General features: G+C 38.5%; 2 protein-coding genes across 2 annotated transcripts in view; both read right to left on the bottom strand.

The window, feature by feature from the left end:
• LOC134326292 (zinc finger protein 850-like) overlaps window positions 1-5,127 on the bottom strand; it is a 321,599-nt gene extending 316,472 nt beyond the window's left edge. Inside the window, exons 1-2 of the mRNA XM_063008452.1 lie at window positions 5,110-5,127; window positions 405-2,469 (exon numbers count right to left, since the gene is read on the bottom strand). Coding sequence (XP_062864522.1) covers window positions 405-2,469; window positions 5,110-5,127 — 2,083 coding nt within the window. The remainder of the gene's footprint in view (window positions 1-404; window positions 2,470-5,109) is intronic.
• A 2,460-nt stretch (window positions 5,128-7,587) lies between these two features.
• Window positions 7,588-25,683, bottom strand: part of LOC134326291 (zinc finger protein 420-like) — a gene marked incomplete at its 3' end in the record, with an annotated part of 192,081 nt that continues 173,985 nt past the window's right edge. Inside the window, exon 4 of the mRNA XM_063008451.1 lies at window positions 7,588-8,463. Coding sequence (XP_062864521.1) covers window positions 7,588-8,463 — 876 coding nt within the window. The remainder of the gene's footprint in view (window positions 8,464-25,683) is intronic.

Raw genomic sequence — 25,683 nt, 5'->3', positions numbered from 1 at the left:
ACTTAAATCCAATTTGCATAATAATTAGGAATGCGGTGTACTTTAAGTTTACATTATATCGTACATTTATATGGGAATATGAGTTTTTTAACCATATCACCCAGCCCTACTGGAAGTGATGCTTAATTTAATGGACATTTAGTAACATTTGTACCTTAAATTTCCTGAGTGTCTGCAAAACAAGTGTGTTCTTATGTATCCCGAGTGAATATCATTATCGCTAAGATATCATGATATTTTTTAAAGGCCATATCGCCCACCCCTAGTGTTGTGTGCATACTGCACACTTCTGTACTGAAAGCGCTGCGTACTTCCTCCAATCTAGTACAGACTCTGTCAGTATGCGATTCTGGATGCAGCTAATGTCTCTCCAGTGTGAATGCGCTGGTGTGTTTTGAGAGCACTCTGTTGATTAAAGCTCTTTCCACAATGTGAGCACTGATATGGTTTCTCTCCAGTGTGAATGCGCTGGTGTGTTTTGAGAGCACTTTGTTGATTAAAGCTCTTTCCACAATGTGAGCACTGATACGGTTTCTCTCCAGTGTGAATGCGCTGGTGTGTTTTGAAAGCACTCTGTTGATTAAAACTCTTCCCACAATGTGAGCACTGATACGGTTTCTCTCCAGTGTGAATGCGCTGGTGGATTTTGAAATGACTCTGTTGATTAAAACTCTTCCCACACTGTGAGCACTGATACGGTTTCTCTCCAGTGTGAATGCGCTGGTGGATTTTGAGATGACTCAGTTGAATAAAACTCTTCCCACACTGTGAGCACTGATACGGTTTCTCTCCAGTGTGAATGCGCTGGTGTATTTTAACCTCACTCTTTGTATTAAAACTCTTTCCACACTGTGAGCACTGATATGGTTTCTCTCCGGTGTGAATGCGCTGGTGTGTTATGAGATCATTATTTGTATTAAAACCCCTACCACATTGTGAGCACTGATACGGTTTCTCTCCAGTGTGAATGCGCTGGTGGATTTTGATATGACTCTGTTGATTAAAACTTTTTCCACACTGTGAGCACTGATACGGTTTCTCTCCAGTGTGAATGTGCTGGTGTTTTTTCAGATCACTCTTTGTATTAAAACCCTTCCCACACTGTGAGCACTGATACGGTTTCTCTCCACTGTGAATGCGCTGGTGTGTTTTGAGATGACCCTGTTGATTAAAACTCTTTCCACACTGTGAGCACTGATACGGTTTCTGTCCACTGTGAATGCGCTGGTGTATTTTGAGCTCACTCTTTGTATTAAAACTCTTTCCACACTGTGAGCACCGATATGGTTTCTCTCCAGTGTGAATGCGCTGGTGTATTTTGAGCTTACTCTGTGCATTAAAACGCTTCCCACACTGTGAGCAGAAATACGGTTTTTCTCCAGTGTGAATGCGCTGGTGTTTTTTTAGATCACTCTGTGTAATAAAACTCTTTCCACACTGTGAGCACTGATACGGTTTCTCTCCAGTGTGAATGCGCTGGTGTGTTTTGAAAGCACTCTGTTGATTAAAACTCTTCCCACAATGTGAGCACTGATACGGTTTCTCTCCAGTGTGAATGCGCTGGTGGATTTTGAAATGACTCTGTTGATTAAAACTCTTCCCACACTGTGAGCACTGATACGGTTTCTCTCCAGTGTGAATGCGCTGGTGGATTTTGAGATGACTCAGTTGAATAAAACTCTTCCCACACTGTGAGCACTGATACGGTTTCTCTCCAGTGTGAATGCGCTGGTGTATTTTAACCTCACTCTTTGTATTAAAACTCTTTCCACACTGTGAGCACTGATATGGTTTCTCTCCGGTGTGAATGCGCTGGTGTGTTATGAGATCATTATTTGTATTAAAACCCCTACCACATTGTGAGCACTGATACGGTTTCTCTCCAGTGTGAATGCGCTGGTGGATTTTGATATGACTCTGTTGATTAAAACTTTTTCCACACTGTGAGCACTGATACGGTTTCTCTCCAGTGTGAATGTGCTGGTGTTTTTTCAGATCACTCTTTGTATTAAAACCCTTCCCACACTGTGAGCACTGATACGGTTTCTCTCCACTGTGAATGCGCTGGTGTGTTTTGAGATGACCCTGTTGATTAAAACTCTTTCCACACTGTGAGCACTGATACGGTTTCTGTCCACTGTGAATGCGCTGGTGTATTTTGAGCTCACTCTTTGTATTAAAACTCTTTCCACACTGTGAGCACCGATATGGTTTCTCTCCAGTGTGAATGCGCTGGTGTATTTTGAGCTTACTCTGTGCATTAAAACGCTTCCCACACTGTGAGCAGAAATACGGTTTTTCTCCAGTGTGAATGCGCTGGTGTTTTTTTAGATCACTCTGTGTAATAAAACTCTTTCCACACTGTGAGCACTGATACGGTTTCTCTCCAGTGTGAATGCGCTGGTGTATTTTGAGAAAACTCAGGAACCTGAAGCTCTTCCCACACTGTGAGCAGACGTTTCCTTCTTCCTGTGTGGGACTGAGAGAGGTGTTAATGCTGACAGTACCAGAGGACGTTTGCTGATTACTGGAGCTTCTGGTGGGCGTCAGATACTCATGTTCAGTCTTAATCTTCACCAGAGTCTCATATTTATCATGGTTGCAGCTCTTGATGTGATTGTGGAGCTGATTTTGGATTGTAGAGGAACGTGGACACGAGGAGCAGCAGAAATCCTTGTTCAGTTCTGAAGCAGAAAATAATCAAATACATTTATAACATTATAAATAATCAAACACATTTATAACATTATAAATAATCAAATACATTTATAACATTATAAATAATCAATACATTTATAACATTATAAATAATAAATACATTTATAACATTATAAATAATAAATACTGTTAGTAATTGTTAAACTGAGATCTGATGCTAAAGTCCTGTAACGTGATTCATCCTGCATTCATCATTTCCTGCTCACACTGATCTGCATGAGCACAATACAAGCTTTCACTGTATGATGCTTCATCCCAGGTTCCTCTGATTCTATTCAATCCAAATCTTAATTTACTCAAGATAAAAAATATCTTACTGAGTTCATCTTTATCTTCAGCTTCTTCCTTCTTTACAGGCTTCATCTGGAAACCTCCACACTGTTGCTCCTCTGGGGTGAGGTGTTCCTCAGAGGTGACGTGTTCCACAGGGATTAAAGATCCTTCACCTGAAATTCATCAATATGTGAAGAAGAAACTCAACAACTGGAGGAAACTGAAGGTTGTGGGTTTAGTTACCACAAATAAATACTACTTAGATTTAATCCAGACTGGAAGTATCAGCACTTCTCCACAGGACAGTACGGTAAAGTACAGGTTCTAATCCCACTATCCACATTCTCTTATTATTTCTACTATACTAACCACACTGTACTGTACTAACATGGCAAATTGCTCCACATTTACTTACAGAAGTAACTTCCATCTTCTTCCTCCTCCTTCTTTATTAGTTTCTCTTGGAATCCTTCATTTTGTAGATCTATGGGGGTGACGTGTCCCTCTTCTGCTGACTGCATTATTAAAAGATCTGACAGACAGACAGACAGATAGACAAATGTACTTTATTCCCTATTAAAGAGAAATCCAGGAATACTCTTTCAGACTGTTTTAACTGTTTATTTTTAATGCTGTGAGGCTGTAAACAGAGTGAAAATGTTGAAACTATTGTGGGACTGAGCAGCATCAGACAGAAAAGACTTCTAATAGAACATTTTGGGTTGGTTTCACAGACAGGGATTAAGCCTAGTCCTAGACTACACAGCATTTTGAATGGAGATTCTCTATTTAAAGCTAAATGTAGTCCTGGACTATAAGCCTTAATCCCTGTCTGGGAAACAACCCTTTGAGTTTGGTGGAAGTGGTTTTGTGGCCCAAAGTGAAATGATGAAGTCTGATGTTCTTTACATCTAGTTTCTCATCCACTCCCAATAACAGTGCTGTACTAATACTTTTAACTTTTACTATAAACCTGTAAAACAACCTGTAAACAAAGCTACAAGAACTCGCTGTTTCTATCAAACATTACACACTGTAAACAAAGCTGAAAATGTGACGCGTTTATATCAAAATGTTAGATTTAATAATGAATAAACTCTGAATCCGTTACAATCCACTGATTCATCGGTTCAATGAATCGGTTCATCAGTACTGAATCATGTGTGATGCTAACAGTTAGCGGAGCAGCTAATAGTTTGTTTGTTTAAATAAAACTGGAGTTAAAGCTCCTCAAATCCTCACAGTGATGTTTTATTATAAACTCTAGTTTTATTATTAATTAGAATGTGGTTATAATGAAATATAAGGGTTATAATTAAATACATATTTTACTTACAGATGAGGCTCTACAGTACAAACACAGCAGCTTCTTGTTCTTCTTATGATGTTTAATGGCGGTTGGCAGAACAACTTAAGACGCACCAGCGCCACCAACTGGACTGGAGTTGAACAGCAGCTTAGCAGTAAAACATCTCCATTAGCCCTGTATCTCTCAGCTACAGTGTTGGGGGGAACGGGGTACAGTCACGTGATTACTTTTTATCTCTAACGAAGTAATGTAACGCGTTACAGTTACATATTTGTAATGACATTACAGTTACTGTGATGAGTCGTTTCTGAACGAACCGATTCTATTGAACGACACTTTTGAAATGAAATAAGGGAACAGAGTCGCTCCTCTAGTATAAGGATGAATAATTAATGAATAAACTTGTTTAATGATGTTAAATCTGATTGGTTCATGGCGTGTATGTTTTAAAGCAGAAACAAACACAGGCACATCTCTGTACAAGAGAGGATTTTTCTGAAACTAAATAAATAAAGTAAATAAATGGAATTTGTTTGTAGATGTGATTCCAGTATACAGTATTTGTTTGGGTTTTAGAATGTAACGTGAAAGTAAAGTAATGAGGAACGAGATGACATGTTCCAGGATGTAATGAGTAAAGTAATCCCATTACAATTTTAGTTAAGTAATAAGTAATGAGTAATGGATTACTTTTTTGAGTAACTACCCCAACACTGCTCAGGTAGCTTTAGAGAGGACTACAGTCAGTCCTAGACGTTCTTCTAAGCAGTTTCTCTAATGTCATGTTTTGTTTTCCAACACATTCACACCAGTAGAAGCTTAAACATAACACTACAAACCAACTAGTCTATAAGCACAAGAGGATTCACCTTTGTAGACGGCGCTGTTTATGGTTTTACACTTTAAAATATGAGGAGTTTTTTTATTACAACAAACACCACGGCAACAATTAATAATTATAAAAATAAAATAATAATAATAAAGTCACAAATCTGTGCTTAAGCAACAAGCTGTAATTTATTTCTAGCACCACTAGATGGAGAAGATGCATTTGGTACAAAAACACCACAACAAATCATCTGGATTCAACCTTTTCTTCACTAGGATTTATATGAACTGGGTTTTATGCACTAGAAGATGGTGGGATTATTAAACGTAAATATGAGTATTTCTTTTAACAAAGGAGTTTAGCTACCACTAATTCATACCTGTCAAGTTTTGGATTTAAAAATAAGGGACATTTTCCGCCGCGCGCTTCGAGCCGTCCCACCAGCCCAACCGAGGTTCAGTATCCCTTACATTTTAAGACAGGTTTACAAGAAATCTAAAATAACCACCTGTGAACCACTTACAAACTACAATTAGATGATCAGAATCTGATAGGCCTACCTTTGTTGACACTGAAATGCTGTGGACATTCCTACATATGTAATTCTTATAATACAGCCTAAATGAAAACACAGTTACAAACCTTACAGAATGCATAACTCTGCCCCATCCTGCTCCTCTTTAGAAAGGTAAATTCGATGTCCCATTTAGATATTTGCATGCAGTCTTTACTTTTTTGGCAGGAATGCCCTCTCTCTCCTTGCATCCATCCATCTCTCCCTGTTCCAGGTTTGTTCCCGCTGTCTGCACTGACCTCGTGAGAACTGCCACTTGCAGCAGTCTGGGTGGCAGTTCTCGCGAGGTTAGTGACATTTCAGTTTGGAGAGGCACAGGAATGTTTTTTAAATTATAATTGTAGTATTGTGTAAAGGAAACATAAAAATACTTACCTGTAATGGGGAGCTGAACCTGTGGCAGGCACTGTTACCTTTTGTTATTGTTGTGGTGCGGTTAAAGCAGGGTCAGAAGAAAGTTACCATTCTGAGAGTTTGCACATGACTTTATTGCTTATCTGAGATTTGTTGGTTAATAATAAAGACACTTAAATATATTATATTTGGATGTGATGATTGAAGATACCACAATAAAATAATACGGGAAATTTACGGGAAAATACTAATACGCGAGGACGGCGGGAAAGAGGGGTAAAATACGGTAGTTTCCCGGCCGAAACGGGAGACTTGACAGGTATGCTAGTTTGGTCTATAGATAAACACAAAGAACAAAGACTCATGATGATAGAACAATGCAACACTGTTCAGTCCACAGCCTTCCATTCACACCTTCTCATGTACATTCTGGTGGAGGACGGTTCATTATTTGCTAAGTGGAAATCATCTAAAGACTAGAATTTTGGAGTGTAGATCTAGAAGTGTTAAAGTAAGAGGCTATTCATTTATGAAAACTTAGCATTCATAATATGAAGAATTTATGCAAACACCATAAAGACCAGGGTAAAATTCTTCCACTTGAAAGTAAAAGTTGTTCTGTGTTTATTAAAGTAGATTAAACTTGAATAATGAATAAAAACAGATTCAGATCTGAGGTTGGTACATTACACCACATTACATTTAAAGATTAATGATCATATTCATACCATCATGTACATTTGATAATTGAAGTAGAACAGTTCTAGTGTATATTAGTAGAAAAGAAAGTACACATAGCTTTTTCTGTACATGCAGTAGTGGAGTATCATTTTATTTTCTCCTCTGAATGCGATGGTGTTTTTCAAGACGACTCCAGTCACAAAAACTATTAAAAATGCTGCTTCCAGTAAAACTTCATCCGCACTTTAAGCAGCAATATGGGTCATCCTCTTATGTGAATGCGCTGGTGTGGTGTACTTAAAGGATATTCCTTTCACTAAAGTTCTTTTCAGACAGTAAACAGTGATACGACCTCTCTCCTGTGTGAATGTTCTGGTGTTGTTGGAGAACATAATGTGCAATAAAATACTTCCCACACTCTTAACAGTGATGTAGTTTCTCTATGTGAATACGCTGATGCCGTTTGAGATTATTTTCATGAGCAAAAATCTTTCCACACTCTTAACAGTGATGAAGTTTTTCTATGTGAATACGCTGATGCCGTTTGAGATTATTTTCATGAGCAAAATACTTCCCACACTCTTAACAGTGATGTAGTTTCTCTATGTGAATACGCTGATGCTGTTTGAGATTATTTTCATGAGCAAAAAACTTCCCACACTCTTAACAGTGATGTAGTTTCTCTATGTGAATACGCTGATGCCGTTTGAGATTATTTTCATGAGCAAAAATCTTTCCACACTCTGAGCAGTGATACGGCTTCTCTCCTGTGTGAATACGCTGGTGTACTGTAAGGACGCTACTTTGAGTAAAACTCTTTCCACACTCTAAGCAGTGATACGGTTTCTCTCCTGTGTGAATGCGCTGGTGTACTTTAAGGGCACTACTTTGAGTAAAACTTTTTCCACACTCAGTGAAGTTATACGGTTTCTCTCCTGTGTGAATACGCTGGTGGTTTTGAAGGGTACTATGTTCAGCAAAACTCTTTCCACACTCAGTGCAGTTATATGGTTTCTCTCCTGTGTGAATACGCTGGTGTTTTTGAAGGGTACCATGTTCAGCAAAACTCTTTCCACACTCTGAGCAGTAATATGGTTTCTCTCCTGTGTGAATACGCTGGTGTTTTTGAAGGTTATTCTGTTGAGCAAAACTCTTTCCACACTCTAAGCAGTGATACGGCTTCTCTCCAGTGTGAACACGCTGGTGTACTTTAAGGTCACTTCTTTGAATAAAACCCTTTCCACACTCTGAGCAGTGATAGGGCTTCTCTCCAGTGTGAACACGCTGGTGTACTTTAAGGTCACAACTTTGAATGAAACTCTTTCCACACTCTGAGCAGTGATGTGGCTTTTCTCCAGTGTGAATACGCTGGTGTACTTTAAGAGCATTACTGTAAGAAAAACTCCTCCCACACTCTGAGCAGTAATACGGTTTCTCTCCTGTGTGAATACGCTGGTGTGATTTAAGGTTACTGCTTTGAGTAAAACTCTTTTCACAGTCCGAGCACTGAAATGGCTTCTCTCCTGTGTGAATGTGCTGGTGTCTTTGGAGCGTACTCTGACGAGAAAAACTGCTTCCACACTCTGAGCACTGAAATGGCTTCTCTCCTGTGTGAATGCGCTGGTGTTTTTGAAGGGTACCCTGTTGAGCAAAACTCTTTCCACACTCTGAGCAGTTATATGGTTTCTCTCCTGTGTGAACACGCTGGTGTTGTTGGAGATTACTCTGCTTAGTAAAACTCTTCCCACACTCTGAGCAGTGATGAAAGTTCTTCATGTTTATGCTTTGATAAGACTGTAGAAACTGTTTCCTTGGAAAGCAACAGAAACGAAGTCAATTAATTAGAATTACTTTTACTACATTAATACCACAATAATATTAAACTCATCATCTAGTAATAAAAACATTAAATTCACTTCATGTCTAAGTGAGAATCTGAATTCAAAGAACATCAGGATAAAATACTTATAAATACTGCAGATATTAATAATTAAATAACTATAAATAACTTGATATAAATAAAGATATAAGAGATCTGACTTTCTCAACATCAGTCCTGCACCAAGCAAATCTAATCCAGTTCATGACAGGACTAATAATTAGCTCACAAGTGTAAATCTTTGGTGTGCTGGGAGTAAAAAAAGCTTCATAAATCACCACAATTATGAGCATAAAGCTATTTTAAACAGTCTGAATATATTAACCTGATAATATTAAATAACATAATAGGTCTCCTTTTTATAGGCGTCTTTCCCTGGTGGTAGCTTTGTGCATCTTCCACAAATCTGTAACAGAGAAAACCCCACTACACAAAACACATTATGACCCATAAAGTCATAACACTCGGGTTTCTGAGAAATCGTTCATCATTTGTAATTCATCATCATCATCTTGTTGTTTCTCTGTGAACATTATCTGTCTGGATGTAGAATTTTCAGTCTCTCTCGGCTCCTGCTGGATCTGCAGAATCAGCCGCCATCACAATCAGTCCTTTCCTCTCATTTAATGATGTTACAAAGTCTGTATCTCAGCTGAGAGAGAAAGTAGAAGAATTCTGGAAAGAGCAGTGTGAGAAGATACCAGATGAAGGTGAGTGAAGGATCATCATTCATTTACTTATTAACCCAGTACTGGTCATGGTCACAGTGAGTCCAGGGTAAAATGAAATACACTCACACTGTAGTTTCTCAGACTTAGTCACTTTAGACAAACACTGGAGGAACATGTCAAACTTCTTACTGGCTGTACCTGCGACACTTTCTAGTGCAGATATTTATTTACTGTGATTAGTGATTGTACTGTTACTCTCTCTGCAGTGAAGAAAGTCCGGATTACTTCACCTCCTGAACCTGAAATCAGAGAAGATTTTCTACAATGTAAGTTTCTTCCAAACACACAAACATACACAGTGCAGTGAAAAAGTATTTGCACCCCCCAGTTATCTGTATTTTTACATATTTGTCAATGTTACTAGTTCAGATGCTACAGCAGATCAGTTTGGTTCAAGTCCAGATTTGATTAGGTCGAAAACCTAAACTTTATTTCCTCAGATTTATTTCAACAAAGATCTGCTCTTGTTATTTGGAATTGTTGTGTTTTTGTTTTACACAAGTGTTTAGTCTTTAAATCATGAACTGATGACCAAGCGTTCTTCTTTAATCCTGAAACACCATCACACAACCACCACCATGACTGACTGTTAGTAAGATGTTTTTTATTGTAAAATGCTGTTTTAGCTTCATTGCAAGTATAAGAATTCTGACTCATCAGTTCACAGAACATCATCACCAAAAAGCTTGAGGGTCATTAAGGTTCTTATATTGGTAAATGAGAGGTGAGGCTTTATGTTCCTCTTAGTTAACAGTGATTTTACCTTGTGACTCTCCCATGGATTTTATTTGTGCTCAGTTTCCTTCTAATACTGGAATCATTAAATCAGATCTAAATTGAGGTCAGCAGGTCCTGCGGTTTCCTAAATGTTTGTTTGGGTTCTTGTATGTTTTCCTTGATGAGACATTGATGAGCTCCTGAAGCAATCTTAACTGTTCCAAGTGTCATTTAGAGATCATGGCTCTTACTGTGGTTCGCTAAAGTACTAAAATCTTAGGATTGACTATGTAACTTTTTCCAGACTGATATACAGGGTGGGCCATTTATATGGATACACCTAAATAAAATGGGAATGGTTGGTGATATTAACTTCCTGTTTGTGGCACATTAGTATATGGGAGGGAAAAAACTTTTCAAGATGGGTGGTGACCATGGCGGCCATTTTGAAGTCAGCCATTTTGTATCCAACTAGTTTTTTCAATGGGAAGAGGGTCATGTGACACATGAAACTTATTGAGAATTTCACAAGAAAAACAATGGTGTGCTTGGTTTTAACGTAACTTTATTTTTTCATGAGTTATTTACAAGTTTCTGACCACTTATAAAATGTGTTCAAAGTGCTGCCCATTGTGTTGGATTGTCAATGCAACCCTCTTCTCCCACTCTTCACACACTGATAGCAACACCGCAGAAGAAATGCTAGCATAGGCTTCCAGTATCCGTAGTTTCAGGTGCTGCACATCTCGTATCTTCACAGCATAGACAATTGCCTTCAGATGACCCCAAAGATAAAAGTCTAAGGGGGTCAGATCGGGAGACCTTGGGGGCCATTCAACTGGCCCACGACGACCAATCCACTAGGAAAGCTGGCACGTTCCCTGAGTTTTTCCAGCAAGATGGTGCACCACCACATTATGGGTGTCAGGTCCGAGCATTCCTAGATGAACAGTTTCCTGGAAAGTGGATTGGTCGTCGTGGGCAAAATGAGTTCAACAGCTGTGAGGGAACGAGCATCCACAGTCAGGGTCGGAGCCGGGGGGGGGGGGGGGGGGGGGGGGGGTATTATTTGTGTTTGAGCAGTATTTGTGTGTTTGCGTAGTATGTGTGTGTTTGAGCAGTATTTGTGTGTTTGAGCAGTATTTGTGTGTTTGAGTAGTATGTGTGTGTTTGAGCAGTATTTGTGTGTTTGAGTAGTATGTGTGTGTTTGAGCAGTATTTGTGTGTTTGAGTAGTATTTGTGTGTTTGAGTAGTGTGTGTGTGTTTGAGCAGTATTTGTGTGTTTGAGCAGTATTTGTGTGTTTGAGTAGTGTGTGTGTGTTTGAGCAGTATTTGTGTGTTTGAGTAGTATGTGTGTGTTTGAGCAGTATTTGTGTGTTTGAGTAGTATGTGTGTGTTTGAGCAGTATTTGTGTGTTTGAGTAGTATGTGTGTGTTTGAGCAGTATTTGTGTGTTTGAGTAGTATGTGTGTGTTTGAGTAGTATTTGTGTGTTTGAGTAGTAGGTGTGTGTTTGAGTAGTATGTGTGTGTTTGAGCAGTATTAGTGTGTTTGAATAGTATGTGTGTGTTTGTGCAGTATTTGTGTGTGTTTGAGTAGTATGTGTGTGTTTGAGCAGTATTTGTGTGTGTTTGAGTAATATTTGTGTTTGAGCAGTATTTGTGTGTTTGAATAGTATGTGTGTGTTTGTGCAGTATTTGTGTGTGTTTGAGTAATATTTGTGCTTATGCGTAGTGTCTATATGTCAGTGTAGTGTTCATGCTTTTGTGTAGCATTTGTTTGTGTTTGAGTAGTAGTTGTGTTGTAGTAGTATTTGTGTGATTGTGTAGTGTCTTTGTGTATGTGTAGGGTTTGTATGAGTTTGTGTAATATATGTGTGTTTGTTTGTGTAGTGTTTGTGTAATGTACAGTATCTTACAAAAGTGAGTACACATTTCTGCAAATATTTGATTTGATCTTTTCATGGGACAACACTATAGAAATGAAACTTGGATGTAACTTGTATAGCAGTATAGATTTACTTCTGAAAATAACTCAACACACAGCCATTAATGTCTAAATAGCTGCAACACATGTGAGTACACCCCACAGTGAACATGTCCAAATTGTGCCCAAAGTGTCAATATTTTGTGTGACCACCATTATTACCTAGCACTGCCTTAACCCTCTTGGACATGGAATTCACCAGAGCTGCACAGGTTGCTACTGGAATCCTCTTCCACTCCTCCATGATGACATCACTGAGCTGGTGGACGTTAGACACCTTGAACTCCTCAACCTTCCACTTGAGGATGCCCCACAGGTGCTCAATTGGATTTAGTCCACAAATTACATTTACTCGCGTTACTATAATTGAGTTTTTTTGTGCACTTGTACTTTTTAAAGTAGATTTTACAGCCAGTAATTTTACTTTTACTTAAGTATGTTTTGTATTAAGAACTGTAATTCTTAAAAAAAAAAGAAAACAATAAAAAACTCGACATCAAACCTGCGCAAATGTAGAGCAGTGGTGGCTAAACTGTTAGATCCATAAACAACTCTATGAATCAGTTCATTTGGTAAAGAGATTCAGATGTATAAACCAATCAGAGCTTCCGAATTCACATTCTAGGTGGAATTTCAATCTCTCTCTTCATTGGTTGTTGTATAAATGACAGTTTAGTGAGCGAATAACCAATGTAAGCTTTTTACCGGGAAAGCCGAGAGAATAAATGATCTACAATAGTTTTTATAAGGTGGGTATGGATTTATATATTCTGGAAACATACAAGATGGTCTTATATAAAGTGGATTATATATTTAATGGAACAACACATGGATATAGATCGGTAAGCAGATAAGTGGTTATTATTTTCTGCTGTTGTGTGATTGATCTGGGTCGCGGTTCTGCTGTTTACGGTACGCTTTCATTTTGCAACGATAGCAAAGCATTATGAAATATTGTGATTTTTTAAGTAAAACGGACAGCATAAATGTGATTGCAAGATTCTGCTGGTTTGTTTTTGATCATGTTCCTATGACGGTGTAAGACCCGTTATATTTTTTATAAGTGCAACCCTAACCCCCCCCCCCCCCCCCCTCCCACACAGGTAAACACCTGACATCCCACCCCCACCACTATGTCTTCCACCAACCCACCAGCCCATGGTGTTTTTTTTTATTTCCAGTTCTAAAAGTTGGCAACCCTAGTTGGCACTATTGACCTGAACCAAGTTAGTTAGCGTCAAGTCCAACTAGTTATAAAATACAGTGATTTATTGAGAATAAACAGAAATAATGCTGTTTTTAATTGATAACAGCAGTTGCAGTCTGTTAGGTGTGTAAAGTGGTTAACGTTTACTCTGAGTACAGTTTAAATTTTAAGAGTTAATTTTTACTTGAGTAGATTTTTAGACTAGTAATTTTACTTGTACTTAAGTAAAAAATCATCAAAGTAATAGTACTTTTACTTGAGTACAATATTTTAGTATTCTTTCCACCTCTGACCTTTACCTTCAGCTTTGTCAGCAAGGCAGTTGTCATCTTGGAGGTTGTATTTGGGGTCATCATTGTGTTAAAAAACTGCCATGCAGCCAAGTTTCCGGAGTGAGGGAAGCATGATCTGTTTCAGAATGTCACAGTACATGTTGGAATTCATGTTTCCCTCAATGAACTGCAGCTCCCCAGTGCCGGTAGCACTCATGCAGCCCAATACCATGATGCTACCACCATGCTTGCCTGTAGGCAAGAGACAGTTGTCTTGGTACTTCTCACCAGGGCGCCGCCACACATTCTGGTCACCATCTGAGCCAAACAAGTTTATCTTGGTCTCGTCAGACCACAGGGCATTCCAGTAATCCATTCGTGGACTGCTTGTCTTCAGCAAACTGTTTGCGGGCTTTCTTGTGCATCAGCTTCCTTCTGGGATGCCGACCATGCAGACCGAGTTGATGCAGTGTGCGGCGTATGGTCTGAGCACTGACAGGCTGACCTCCCGCTTCTTTAACCTCTGCAGCAATGCTGGCAGCACTCATGCGTCTATGTTTTTAAAGCCAACCTCTGGATATGACGCCGAACACGTGGACTCAACTTCTTTGGTCGACCCTGGTGAAGCCTGTTCCAAGTGGAACCTGTCCTGGAAAACCGCTGTATGACCTTGGCCACTGTGCTGTTGCTTAGTTTCAGGGTGTTAGCAATCTTCTTATAGCTTAGGCCATCTTTGTGGAGAGCAACAATTCTATTTCTCACATCCTCAGAGAGTTATTTGCCATGAGGTGCCATGTTGAATATCCAGTGGCCAGTATGAGAGAATTGTACCCAAAACACCAAATTTAACAGCCCTGCTCCCCATTTACACCTGGGACCTTGACACATGACACCAGGGAGGGACAACGACACACTTTGGCACAATGTGGACATGTTCACTGTGAGGTGTACTCACTTATGTTGCAGCTATTTAGACATTAATGGCTGTGTGTTGAGTTATTTTCAGAAGACAGTAAATCTACACTGATATACAAGCTGTACACTGACTACTCTAAGTTATAACCAAGTTTCATTTCTATAGTTTTGTCCAATGAAAAGATATAATCAAATATTTGCAAAAATGTGAGGGGCATACTCACTTTTGTGAGATACTGTATGTGTGTATGTGTAGTGTCTGTGTGATTGCGCAGTGTTTGTGTAATGTGTGTTTGAGTAGTATATGTGTATATATGTAGTGTTTGTGCAGTGTTTGTGTAATGTTTGTGTGTGATTGTGTAGTGTTTGTGTGATTGTGTAGTGTTTGTGTGTATGCGTAGGGTTTGTATGTGTTTGTGTTATTTTTGTGTGATTGTGTAGGGTTTGTATGTGTTTGTGTGATGTAAGTGTGTGTAGTGTTTGTGTGTATGCGTAGGGTTTGTATGTGATTATTTAATGATTGTGTGATTGTGTCTGTGTTTGTGTGTGTTTGTGTAATGTATGTGTGTATGTGTAGTATCTGTGTGATTGTGCAGTGTTTGTGTAATGTTTGTGTTTGAGTTGTATTTGTGTGTATGTGTAGTGTCTGTGTGTATTTGTGTAGTGTTTGTGTGTTAGTGTAGGGTTTGTGTGTGTTTGTGTAATGTATGTTTGTGTGGTGATGTCAAGATTCAAGAGTTTTACTGTCATGTGCACAGAAGAACCAGCAGTTACAATGTACAATGAAATTCTTACTTTGTTCATCCTCCAAACATCAATAAGTATTGTACATAAAACAAAATTAAACTAACACAATAAAAGAATTAGTATAAAACTTTAAAAAAATATATTTAAATTTAAACTATAAAAAAAAACGTTTTATATACAAAGTAATAAAAATAAACTAAGGCAGTTCTGATAAATGTCCTGTAGTGCAGGGAAGGATGTTCCAGAAATTCTTTGTGCAGTTTTTATTACACGCTGGAGTGCCTTCCTGTCCTCTGCAGTGCAGTTTCCGTACCAGACTGTGATGGAGCTGGTAAGGACACTTTCCACTCTACATTTGTAGAAGTTGCTGAGAATTTTGGTTGACATGCCATTTTTTTAGTCTCTTTAGGAAGTACAGTCTCTGTTGTGACTTTTTGATGATGTGGTGTGTGTTGCAGGACCAGGTGAGATCCTCACTGATGTGCACACCCAGGAATTTGAAGGTTTTCACCTTCTCCACTACTGTTCCACCTATATACAGTGGTGTATGTTGTTCTCCTCTCCTCCTGGGGTCCACAATCAGTTCCTTTGTCATGTTGATATTTAATGAAAGATTGTTGTTCTGACACCAGCCCACAAGATCTGCTACCTCCTTTCTGTACGCCGTCTCATCCCCCCCAGTAATAAGACCAATGACGGTGGTGTCATCAGCAAACTTAATAATACTGGTGGTGTTATAAGAGGCCACACAGTTATGTGTGAAGAGCAAGTACAGAAGAGGGCTCAGCACGCAGCCTTGAGGTGTCCCAATGTTTATGGTCTTTGTGCTGGATGTTCGCGTGCCAATCCTGACTGACTGAGATCGGTCAGATAGAAAATCTAGTATCCAGTTACAGCACAGCAGTCTCTGATCTCACGTTGTGTTGTTATCCTGGTTCTCAGCTCATCCAGCTTGTTTTCGAGGGAGCGAACGTTAGCCAGCAACATGTTAGGTAGCGGTGGTCGTGTAGCCCTAGCCTTTAGCCTAGCATGAAGCCCACCTCTCCTGCCACGCTTCCGTTTTGGCCGCTCTGTTCGCCGTCTACGTCGCTCGTCCAATACCGGTGCTGCTGGGCCATGCTGCTCGAATTCGGGTTTGTGTGTGTTTGTGTAATGTATGTGTGTGTTTGTGTAGTGTTTGTGTGATTGTGTAGTGTTTGTGCGTATGCGTATGGTTTGTATGTGTTTGTGTAGTGTTTGGGTAATGTATGTGTGTGTTTGTGTAGTGTTTGTGTGTATGTGTAAGGTTTGTGTGTGTTTGTGTAGTGTTTGTGTAATGCATGTGTGTGTTTATGTAGTCTTTGTGTGTATGCGAAGGTTTTTGTGTGTTTGTGTAGTGTTTGTGTAATGTATGTGTGTGTTTGTGTGATTGGGTAGTGTTTGTGTGATTGTGTAGGGTTTCTATGTGATTGTGTAGTGTTTGTGTGATTGTGTAGTGTTTGTGTAATGTGTGTGTGTTTGTGTGATTGTGTAGTGTTTGTGTGGTTGTGTAAGGTTTCTATGTGATTGTGTAGTGTTTGTGTGATTGTGTAGGGTTTGTATGCATTTTTGTTCTGTTTGTGTAATGTGTTTTTTTGTAGTATTTGTGTATATGTGTAGTTTCTGTGTGTATTTGTGCATTGTGTGTGTAATGTGTGTGTTTGTGTAATGTATGTGTGAGTTTATGTGATTGTGTTTTTGTGTAATGTATGTGTGTTTGTGTATTGTTTGTGTGTATGCGAATGGTTTGTGTGTATGCAAATGGTTTGTGTGTGATTGTGTAGTGTTTGTGTGTATGTGTAGTGTCTGTGTGATTGTGCAGTGTTTGTTTAATGTGTGTGTTTGTGTTGTATTTGTGTGTATGCGTAGGGTTTGTATGTGATTGTGTAGTTTGTGTAATATATGTGTGTGTTTGTGTAATGTATGTGTGTGTTTGTGTACTGTTTGTGTAATGTATGTTTGTGTTTCTTGTCATGTGTAAGGTTTGTGTGTGATTGTGTAGTGTTTGTGTAATGTATGTGTGTGTTTCTTGTCATGTGTAGGGTTTGTGTGTGATTGTATTGTTTGTGTAATGTATGTGTGTTTGTGTAGTGTTTGTGTGATTATGTAGTGTTTGTGTAATGTATGTGTGTGATTGTGGACTGTTTGTGTAGTGTTTGTGTGATTGTGTAGTGTTTGTGTAGTGTTTGTGTGATTGTGTGTATGTGTAGGGTTTGTGTGTTTATGTGATGTATGTGTGTGTTTGTGTAGTGTTTGTGTAATGTATGTGTGTATCTGTGTAGTTTTGTGTTATTGTGTAGTGTTTGTGTGTATGTGTTTGTGTGATTGTGTAGGGTTTGTGTAATGTGTGTGTAATGTATATGTGTGTGATTGTGTAGTATCTGTGTGATTGTGTAGTGTTTGTGTGTAAGTGAGTTTGTGTGATTGTGTATTATTTGTGTAATGTATGTGTTTGTGTGTATGTGTGAGTTTATGTGTTTGTGTCTGTGTGTATGCATGTGATTGTGTCTGTGTGTATGCTTAGGGTTTGTGTGTGATTGTGTAGTGTTTGATTGTGTAGGGTTTTATTGTGTAGGGTTTGTGTGATTGTGTAGGGTTTGTGTGATTGTGTAGTGTTTGATTGTGTAGGGATTGTGTGATTGTGTAGGGTTTGTGTGATTGTGTAGGGTTTGTTTGATTGTAGGGTTTGTATGATTGTGTAGTGTTTGTTTGATTGTGTAGTGATTGTGTGACTGTGTAGGGTTTGTGTGATTGTGTAGGGTTTGTGTGATTGTGTAGGGTTTGTTTGATTGTGTAGGGTGTGTGTGATTGTGTAGGGTTTGTGTAATTGTGTAGGGTTTGTGTGATGGTGTAGGGTTTATTTGATTGTGTAGGGTTTGTGTGATGGTGTAGGGTTTATTTGATTGTGTAGGGTTTGTGTGATGGTGTAGGGTTTATTTGATTGTGTAGGGTTTGTGTGATGGTGTAGGGTTTGTGTGATGGTGTAGGGTTTGTGTGATTGTGTATTGTTTGTGTAGGGTTTGTTCGATTGTGTAGGGTTTGATTGTGTAGGGTTTGTGTGATTGTGTAGTGTTTGCTTGATTGTGTAATGTTTGATTGTGTAGGGTTTGTGTGATTGTGTAGGGTTTGTGTGATTGTGTAGTGTTTGATTGTGTAGGGTTTGTGTGATTGTGTTGGGTTTGTGTGATTGTGTAGTGTTTGATTGTGTAATGTTTGATTGTGTAGGGTTTGTTTGATTTTGTATGGTTTGTGTGATTGTGTAGGGTTTGTTTGATGGTGTAGGGTTTGTGTGATTGTGTAGGGTTTGGTTGATTGTGTAGGGTTTGTGTGATTGTGTAGGGTTTGTTTGATTGTGTAGTGTTTGATTGTGTAGTGTGTGATTGTGTACGGTTTGTGTGATTGTGTAGGGTTTGTGTGATTGTGTAGTGTTTGTGTGATTGTGTAGTTTTTTTTTTGATTGTGTAGTGTTTGATTGTGTAGGGTTTGTGTGATTGTGTAGGGTTTGTGTGATTGTGTAGATTTTGATTGTGTAGGGTTTGTGTGATTGTGTAGGGTTTGTGTGATTGTGTAGAGTTTGTGTGATTGTGTAGGTTTTTTTTTTATTGTGTAGTGTTTGTGTAGGGTTTGTGTGATTGTGTAGGGTTTGTGTGATTGTGTAGTGTGTGATTGTGTAGGGTTTGTGTGATTGTAGTTTTTTTTTTGATTGTGTAGTGTTTGATTGTGTAGGGTTTGTGGGATTGTGTAGGGTTTGTGTGATTGTGTAGATTTTGATCGTGTAGGGTTTGTGTGATTGTGTAGTTTTTGTGTGATTGTGTAGTATTTGATTGTGTAGGGTTTGTGTGATTGTGTAGATTTTGATCGTGTAGTGTTTGATTGTGTAGGGTTTGTGTGATTGTGTAGGGTTTGTGTGATTATGTCGTTTTTGATTGTGTAGTGTTTGATTGTGTAGGGTTTGTTTGATTGTGTAGGGTTTGTGTGGTTGTGTAGGGTTTGTGTGATTATGCAGTGTTTGTGTGATTGTGTAGTGTTTGATTGTGTAGGGTTTGTGTGATCGTGTAGTGTTTGATTGTGTAGGGTTTGTGTGATTGTGTAGGGTTTGTTTGATTGTGTAGGGTTTGTGTGATTGTGTAGGGTTTGTGCAGTGTTTGTGTAGTGTTTGATTGTGTAGGGTTTGTGTGATCGTGTAGTGTTTGATTGTGTAGTGTTTGATTGTGTAGGGTTTGTGTGATTGTGTAGGGTTTGTTTGATTGTGTAGGGTTTGTGTGATTGTGTAGTGTTTGATTGTGTAGTGTTTGATTGTGTAGGGTTTGTGTGATTGTGTAGGGTTTGTTTGATTGTGTAGGGTTTGTGTGATTGTGCAGTGTTTGTGTAGTGTTTGATTGTGTAGGGTTTGTGTGATTGTGTAGGGTTTGTTTGATTGTGTAGGGTTTGTGTGATTGTGTAGGGTTTGTGTGATTGTGTTGGGTTTGATTGTGTAGGGGTTGATTGTGTAGGGTTTGTGTGATTGTGTAGTGTGTGATTGTGTAGGGTTTGTGTGAATGTGTAGGGTTTGTGTGATTGTGTAGGGTTTGTGTGATTGTGCAGTGATTGTGTAGGGTTTGTGTGATTGTGTAGGGTTTGTGTGATTGTGCAGTGATTGTGTAGGGTTTGTGTGATTGTGTAGTGTTTGATTGTGTAGGGTTTGATTGTGTAGGGTTCGTGTGATTGTGTAGGGTTTGTTTGATTGTGTAGGGTTTGTGTGATTGTGTAGGGCTTGTGTGATTGTGTAGGGTTTGTGTGATTGTGTAGGGTTTGATTGTGTAGTGTTTGATTGTGTAGGGTTTGTGTGATGGTGTAGGGTTTGTGTGATGGTGTAGGGTTTGTTTTATTGTGTAGGGTTTGTGTGATTGTGTAGGGTTTGTGTGATTGTGTAGGGTTTGTGTGATTGTGTAGTGTTTGATTGTGTAGGGTTTGTGTGATTGTGTAGTGTGTGATTGTGTAGGGTTTGTGTGATTGTGTAGTGTTTGTGTGATTGTGTGGGGTTTGTGCGATTGTGTAGGGTTTGTGTGATTGTGTAGGGTTTGTGTGATTGTGTAGTGTTTGATTGTGTAGGGTTTGTGTGATTGTGTAGTGTTTGTGTGATTGTGTAGGGTTTGTGTGATTGTGTAGGGTTTGTTTGATTGTGTAGGGTTTGTGTGATTGTGTAGGGTTTGTGTGATTGTGTAGGGTTTGTTTGATTGTGTAGGGTTTGTGTGATTGTGTAGGGTTTGTTTGATTGTGTAGGGTTTGTGTGATTGTGTAGGGTTTGTGTGATTGTGTAGGGTTTGTTTGATTGTGTAGGGTTTGTGTGATTGTGTAGGGTTTGTTTGATTGTGTAGGGTTTGTGTGATTGTGTAGGGTTTGTGTGATTGTGTAGTGTTTGATTGTGTAGGGTTTGTGTGATTTTGTAGTGTTTGTGTGATTGTGTAGGGTTTGTGTGATTGTGTAGTGTTTGTGTGATTGTGTAGGGTTTGTGTGATTGTGTAGGGTTTGTGTAATTGTGTAGGGTTTGTGTGATTGTGTAGGGTTTGTGTAATTGTGTAGGGTTTGTGTGATTGTGTAGGGTTTGTGTAATTGTGTAGGGTTTGTTTTTGTGATTGTGTAGGGTTTGTGTAATTGTGTAGGGTTTGTGTGATTGTGTAGGGTTTGTGTAATTGTGTAGGGTTTGTTTTTGTGATTGTGTAGGGTTTGTGTAATTGTGTAGGGTTTGTGTGATTGTGTAGGGTTTGTGTGATTGTGTAGTGTTTGATTGTGTAGGGTTTGTGTGATTTTGTAGTGTTTGTGTGATTGTGTAGGGTTTGTGTGATTGTGTAGTGTTTGTGTGATTGTGTAGGGTTTGTGTGATTGTGTAGGGTTTGTGTAATTGTGTAGTGTGTGATTGTGTAGTGTTTGTGTGATTGTGTAGGGTTTGTGTGATTGTGTAGGTTTTGTGTGATTGTGTAGGGTTTGTGTGATTGTGTAGTGTTTGATTGTGTAGGGTTTGTGTGATTGTGTAGGGTTTGTGTGATTGTGTAGTGTTTGATTGTGTAGGGTTTGTGTGATTGTGTAGTGTTTGTGTGATTGTGTAGGGTTTGTGTGATTGTGTAGTGTTTGTGTGATTGTGTAGGGTTTGTGTGATTGTGTAGGGTTTGTATGCATTTTTGTAGTGTTTTTTTAATGTGTATGTGTGTTTGTGTAGTATTTGTGTGTATGTGTAATGTGTGTTTGTGTATTTTGTGTGTGTGGTGTTTGTGTAATGTGTGTGTTTGTGTAGTGTTTGTGTAATGTGTGTGTGATTGTGTGTATGTGTAGGGTTTGTGTGTGTTTGGATTGTGTGTTGCTATGTATAATTACACACACACACACACACACACTGACACTGTACACACACTCTCTCTCTCTTCTATGTTAATTGGTTTATTTTGTGTTTCCTCTCCAGATGTTTGTCGGTTCACACTGGATCCAAACACAGTAAATAAAAACCTCCATCTGTCTGAGGAGAACAAAGTGGTGACCTGCAGTAGAACATTACAGTCATATCCTGATCATCCAGATAGATTTGATGTTTACCCTCAGGTTGTGTGTAGAGAGAGTGTGAGTGGACGCTGTTACTGGGAGGTTGAGTGGAGTGGGAATGTTGGGGTTTTTATAGCAGTGTCATATAAAAGCATCAGCAGGAAGGGACGTGGTGGTGAGTGTGGGTTTGGACGGAATGATCAGTGCTGGAGTTTGTTCTGTTCTCCATCCAGATTTTCATTCTTGCACGACAACAAAGAGACGAAAATTTAACAAATTAAATGTAAAATTTACATGAAAGTGCAACATTAAACTGTTTTGGTGTTTTTAGAAGCTGTGAGTCTGTAAGAAAAATCTTATTATACAAATGATCATTTTCCTTTTGAACCACAGGTTGGTTATTTCAGCAGTAGCGAGCGCTTATGAGCAGTCGTTTGGTGTTTCTAGGCTGTTTAGTACATTAAGCCACATGAGGTGTTTTAGAGTCTCCTGGAGAAGCAGATTCTTACCTGATTTCTCCTGAGCTGTAAAACACAAGTTTAAAAGTGAAACCAGCACATGGTGAGGAATAATACAGCAGAACTTAGATACATGTGGATGGTTTCAGAGGGGATTTGATTCTTTCACAGAAATAGTTTTTTGTATTGTGGTACGTTTGTTCAGCCTTCATCAGTTTATCTCTGCTCATTCAGCCTTCAGCAGTTTAGACCCGCCCACTTATCCACCAATTTGCCCCCACAGTGACCATGTATAGAGAGAGAGATTTATACAAATTACTTTTTAAAAAACTATTTTTGTACAGGAAACAAATATAACAGTAACATAAAAAATTTAAGTGCAAATCATTCTTAATTAAATTGCATAATGCTTTTCTACAACACCATGTTTTTAAATGTTTTAAAGTCATGCATCAGTTTATAAAAAACAATAATGTATCAATATTTTACACTTAACCAGAGTATAAAATAAAACTACTGCATCATGTCCCGTTTTTTTTTCAGTCTTGTTTTTCCTGCTGCTATAAATGCTCATTTTGGTTTGATCTACAATAAAATTCAGTATAATCAGTAAAATCTGTATGATATGGTAATATGAGATCTTGTAACCGTGTTGAAAAAAAGTATTACCATATCATATTACTTTTTTACAATTTTCCAAAAGTACCACAAAAGGGCAACATCACAAATAATTCAAATCAAATTATCAAATGCCACTTCTTGTTATTTTAAGACATTTTACTGTAGAAATATGGAGTAATGGGATGGCAAAACTACATAAAGTGAAATGTACAGTATAAATGTCTGAGCCTCATAAAGTCAGTAGAAAAGTCAGTGTAGCCCCTTGAATAGATAATTTGTAAATAAATAATAAGTTTTATAAGTTATTACTAAGCTTAAATATGATAAACTAAATATGATAATTATTTAGCAGTTTGGTAATTTTGTTTTTGATAAAGTTTTAAAACTTGTTTAAAGTTAGATTGGAGAGTATTACTTTCCATGTGTTCCTTACAACTTATTTTTACCTTTTGTTTGTCAATCACCTCATTTGTTTGTCAATCATTGTCTTATTTGATTGGACGGGTTAATGTTCAGCCTGAGAGAGCTTTTTTGGGATTGGTTCAGAGTGAGGAGGCGGGGGTGAGGGGAGGAGCGGCTGTGTGCGCACGGGAGAACGGGAACGAGACGGTAAAGATAGGATTATTCCGAGATTTTCGGAATTCAAGTGAAACACCAGTCCTAGGTGTTCGGTTAGATTACTAATTTAAATTGCTGGTTTGTATCTGCCAAAAGTTGTCAGTTCGATAACTTTTTAAGCAGTGCAGTATGTTTCTACAGTATATATGTCCTCGAGTATCCTAGCCTTTCAATCAGTGAGCTAGTGTGTTTAAGTATAGCCCGATTGACATAAAGACGGCTACACTGTTAGGAACTGTTGTCATGGCCGCGTGAAGACATCTACACACCTGTTTCACCAATGCCTGAGAGTGGAACTTTCATCTGTGGGAGTTCCTCTGCGGATCGTTCTGCAGGTTGGGACGTTCAGGCGTGTGTAAAGTATCCCTTTCATTCATCTGAGACGTGTAAGGGATAGTGGCATTCTTTTATTTCTTTTTGTTTGCTTTAAGGAGTGAAGCGGCCTGTGCTGTATTGTTTTAAGGCCACAACGCACTCAAGCAACGTAACAGGCCTGCAACGGGTTTAACAACTTTATATGGGTTTATTGCTGGCATTGGTATGACGCATGCATGCTAGTAATATAGTACCCAAAAGGGAACTGTATATTTTATTTGACTTATTTTAGGAATAACTCTTGAGTGTTTTAAGTGTATTGCACTGTATAATTTCTAAGTAAAGGTATATTTAATTTATTTGTTTATTTAAAGTAACAGTATTCAATGACTATGTTTTATAACTGTTTCTATAACATTTCTTTGTGTTACTGAATAAACCTTAAAAGGTGATTGAAAATATCTAAAACCTCATTTTGGAGTTAAAACAAATCCAGAGAGGATACAAAAGAGAAGCCCAAGGTTCACTTCCTACCAGATCTGAAGATGTGGTGTGTGATTACTGTACAGAGAGAAAATCCAAAGCAGTAAAATCCTGTCTGGCGTGTTTGGCCTCTTTCTGTGAAACACACCTTCAGCCTCATTATCGAATTCCTGCTTATAAGAATCACAAGCTGGTTGAATCCTCCAGGCGACTCCAGGAGCAGGTCTGCTCTCAGCATAATAAACTGCTGGAGGTTTACTGTCGAACTGATCAGCAGTGTATCTGTGTGTTGTGTACCATGGATGATCATAATGGACATATTACAATATCAGCTGCAGCAGAAAGAACTGAGAAACAGGTAAAATATTATACAGCTCTCTTTAACAAGTAACAACTCATTAGCATTTACTCTGACGTTGTTTATGTGGTGCTTGTACACAATACAAGTAAATTCTGAATTGTTATTCTGTGTAGAAGCAGCTGCTGGAGATCCAGAGAAAATTCCAGGAGAAAATCCAGAATAGAGAGAAGGAACTTTGTGAGCTGATAAACGCTGTGGAGTCTCACAAGGTAAGTTTTATAAACAAAAAGCTCTCAGGATCAGTCCGACTCTCCTCCGTTAAACCAATTTCCATTTAAAATGAGATATTTTATATCTCAGGTAACTTTGCAAGTAATGGAGCATTTTTGTTCATGAATTAAAAAAAATTCTTGAAATTCTGTGTGGTTAGTTCATGATTGATGCTGTACAGCAATCCTGAGGTTGTGATAAGGGTGATCAGATTAGGAATTTGACTGAGCCACCCAAGAAGATTAATTTACTTCATATAAACCAGTCCATTGTCACTAAATTGAATCCCAGTTTTGGCCAAGCTGCTGTTTCCTGATTTCTGTAACAGTATGCTACCACCAGCACATTTTACAGTATGGTGTTTTTAGGTTTCATTACGTTTAATCCACACATATAATTTTGAATTAAGGACATACAGGAGCAGGTGTGTTGTATCGAAAATCTGTGAGGAAATATAACATGCTGATAAATGCAGTAAAAACTAAAGTGATGATGAACACTGAAGAAGTGCTGGAGTTTAAGGTAGAAGGTAGAAGACTGAAACTCTTTCTTATATTTGGAAGTAAAGTATCAAATACTGCATGATGTGGACATGATGGTAAAATTTTCAAGGGTATGAAAAATCAAGCCATTTAGCACCATCACCAAGCAATGAGTAATGAAAGTCTTAGTCTGGCCAGTAGCTACATATAAATGTAAAGAATGGACAAATATCTGAGTGAGAAACATTTCCTCTTTCTAAATCTTTGCACAGTGTTCTGCTCAGACAGCAGTGGAGAACATTGAGAGGATCTGTACTGAACTAATCAACTCAATTAACAGAAGATGCTCTGAGCTAAAAGATCTGATCAGAGATCGAGAGACAGCAGAAGTAAGTCAAGCTGAAAAAGTCCTG

The sequence above is a fragment of the Trichomycterus rosablanca genome, chromosome 14 (assembly GCF_030014385.1).
Source record: "Trichomycterus rosablanca isolate fTriRos1 chromosome 14, fTriRos1.hap1, whole genome shotgun sequence".
Lineage (NCBI taxonomy): Eukaryota > Metazoa > Chordata > Actinopteri > Siluriformes > Trichomycteridae > Trichomycterus > Trichomycterus rosablanca.
The sequence above is the reverse complement of the archived record's forward strand: the minus strand, read 5'-3'. Positions and strand labels throughout refer to the sequence as shown.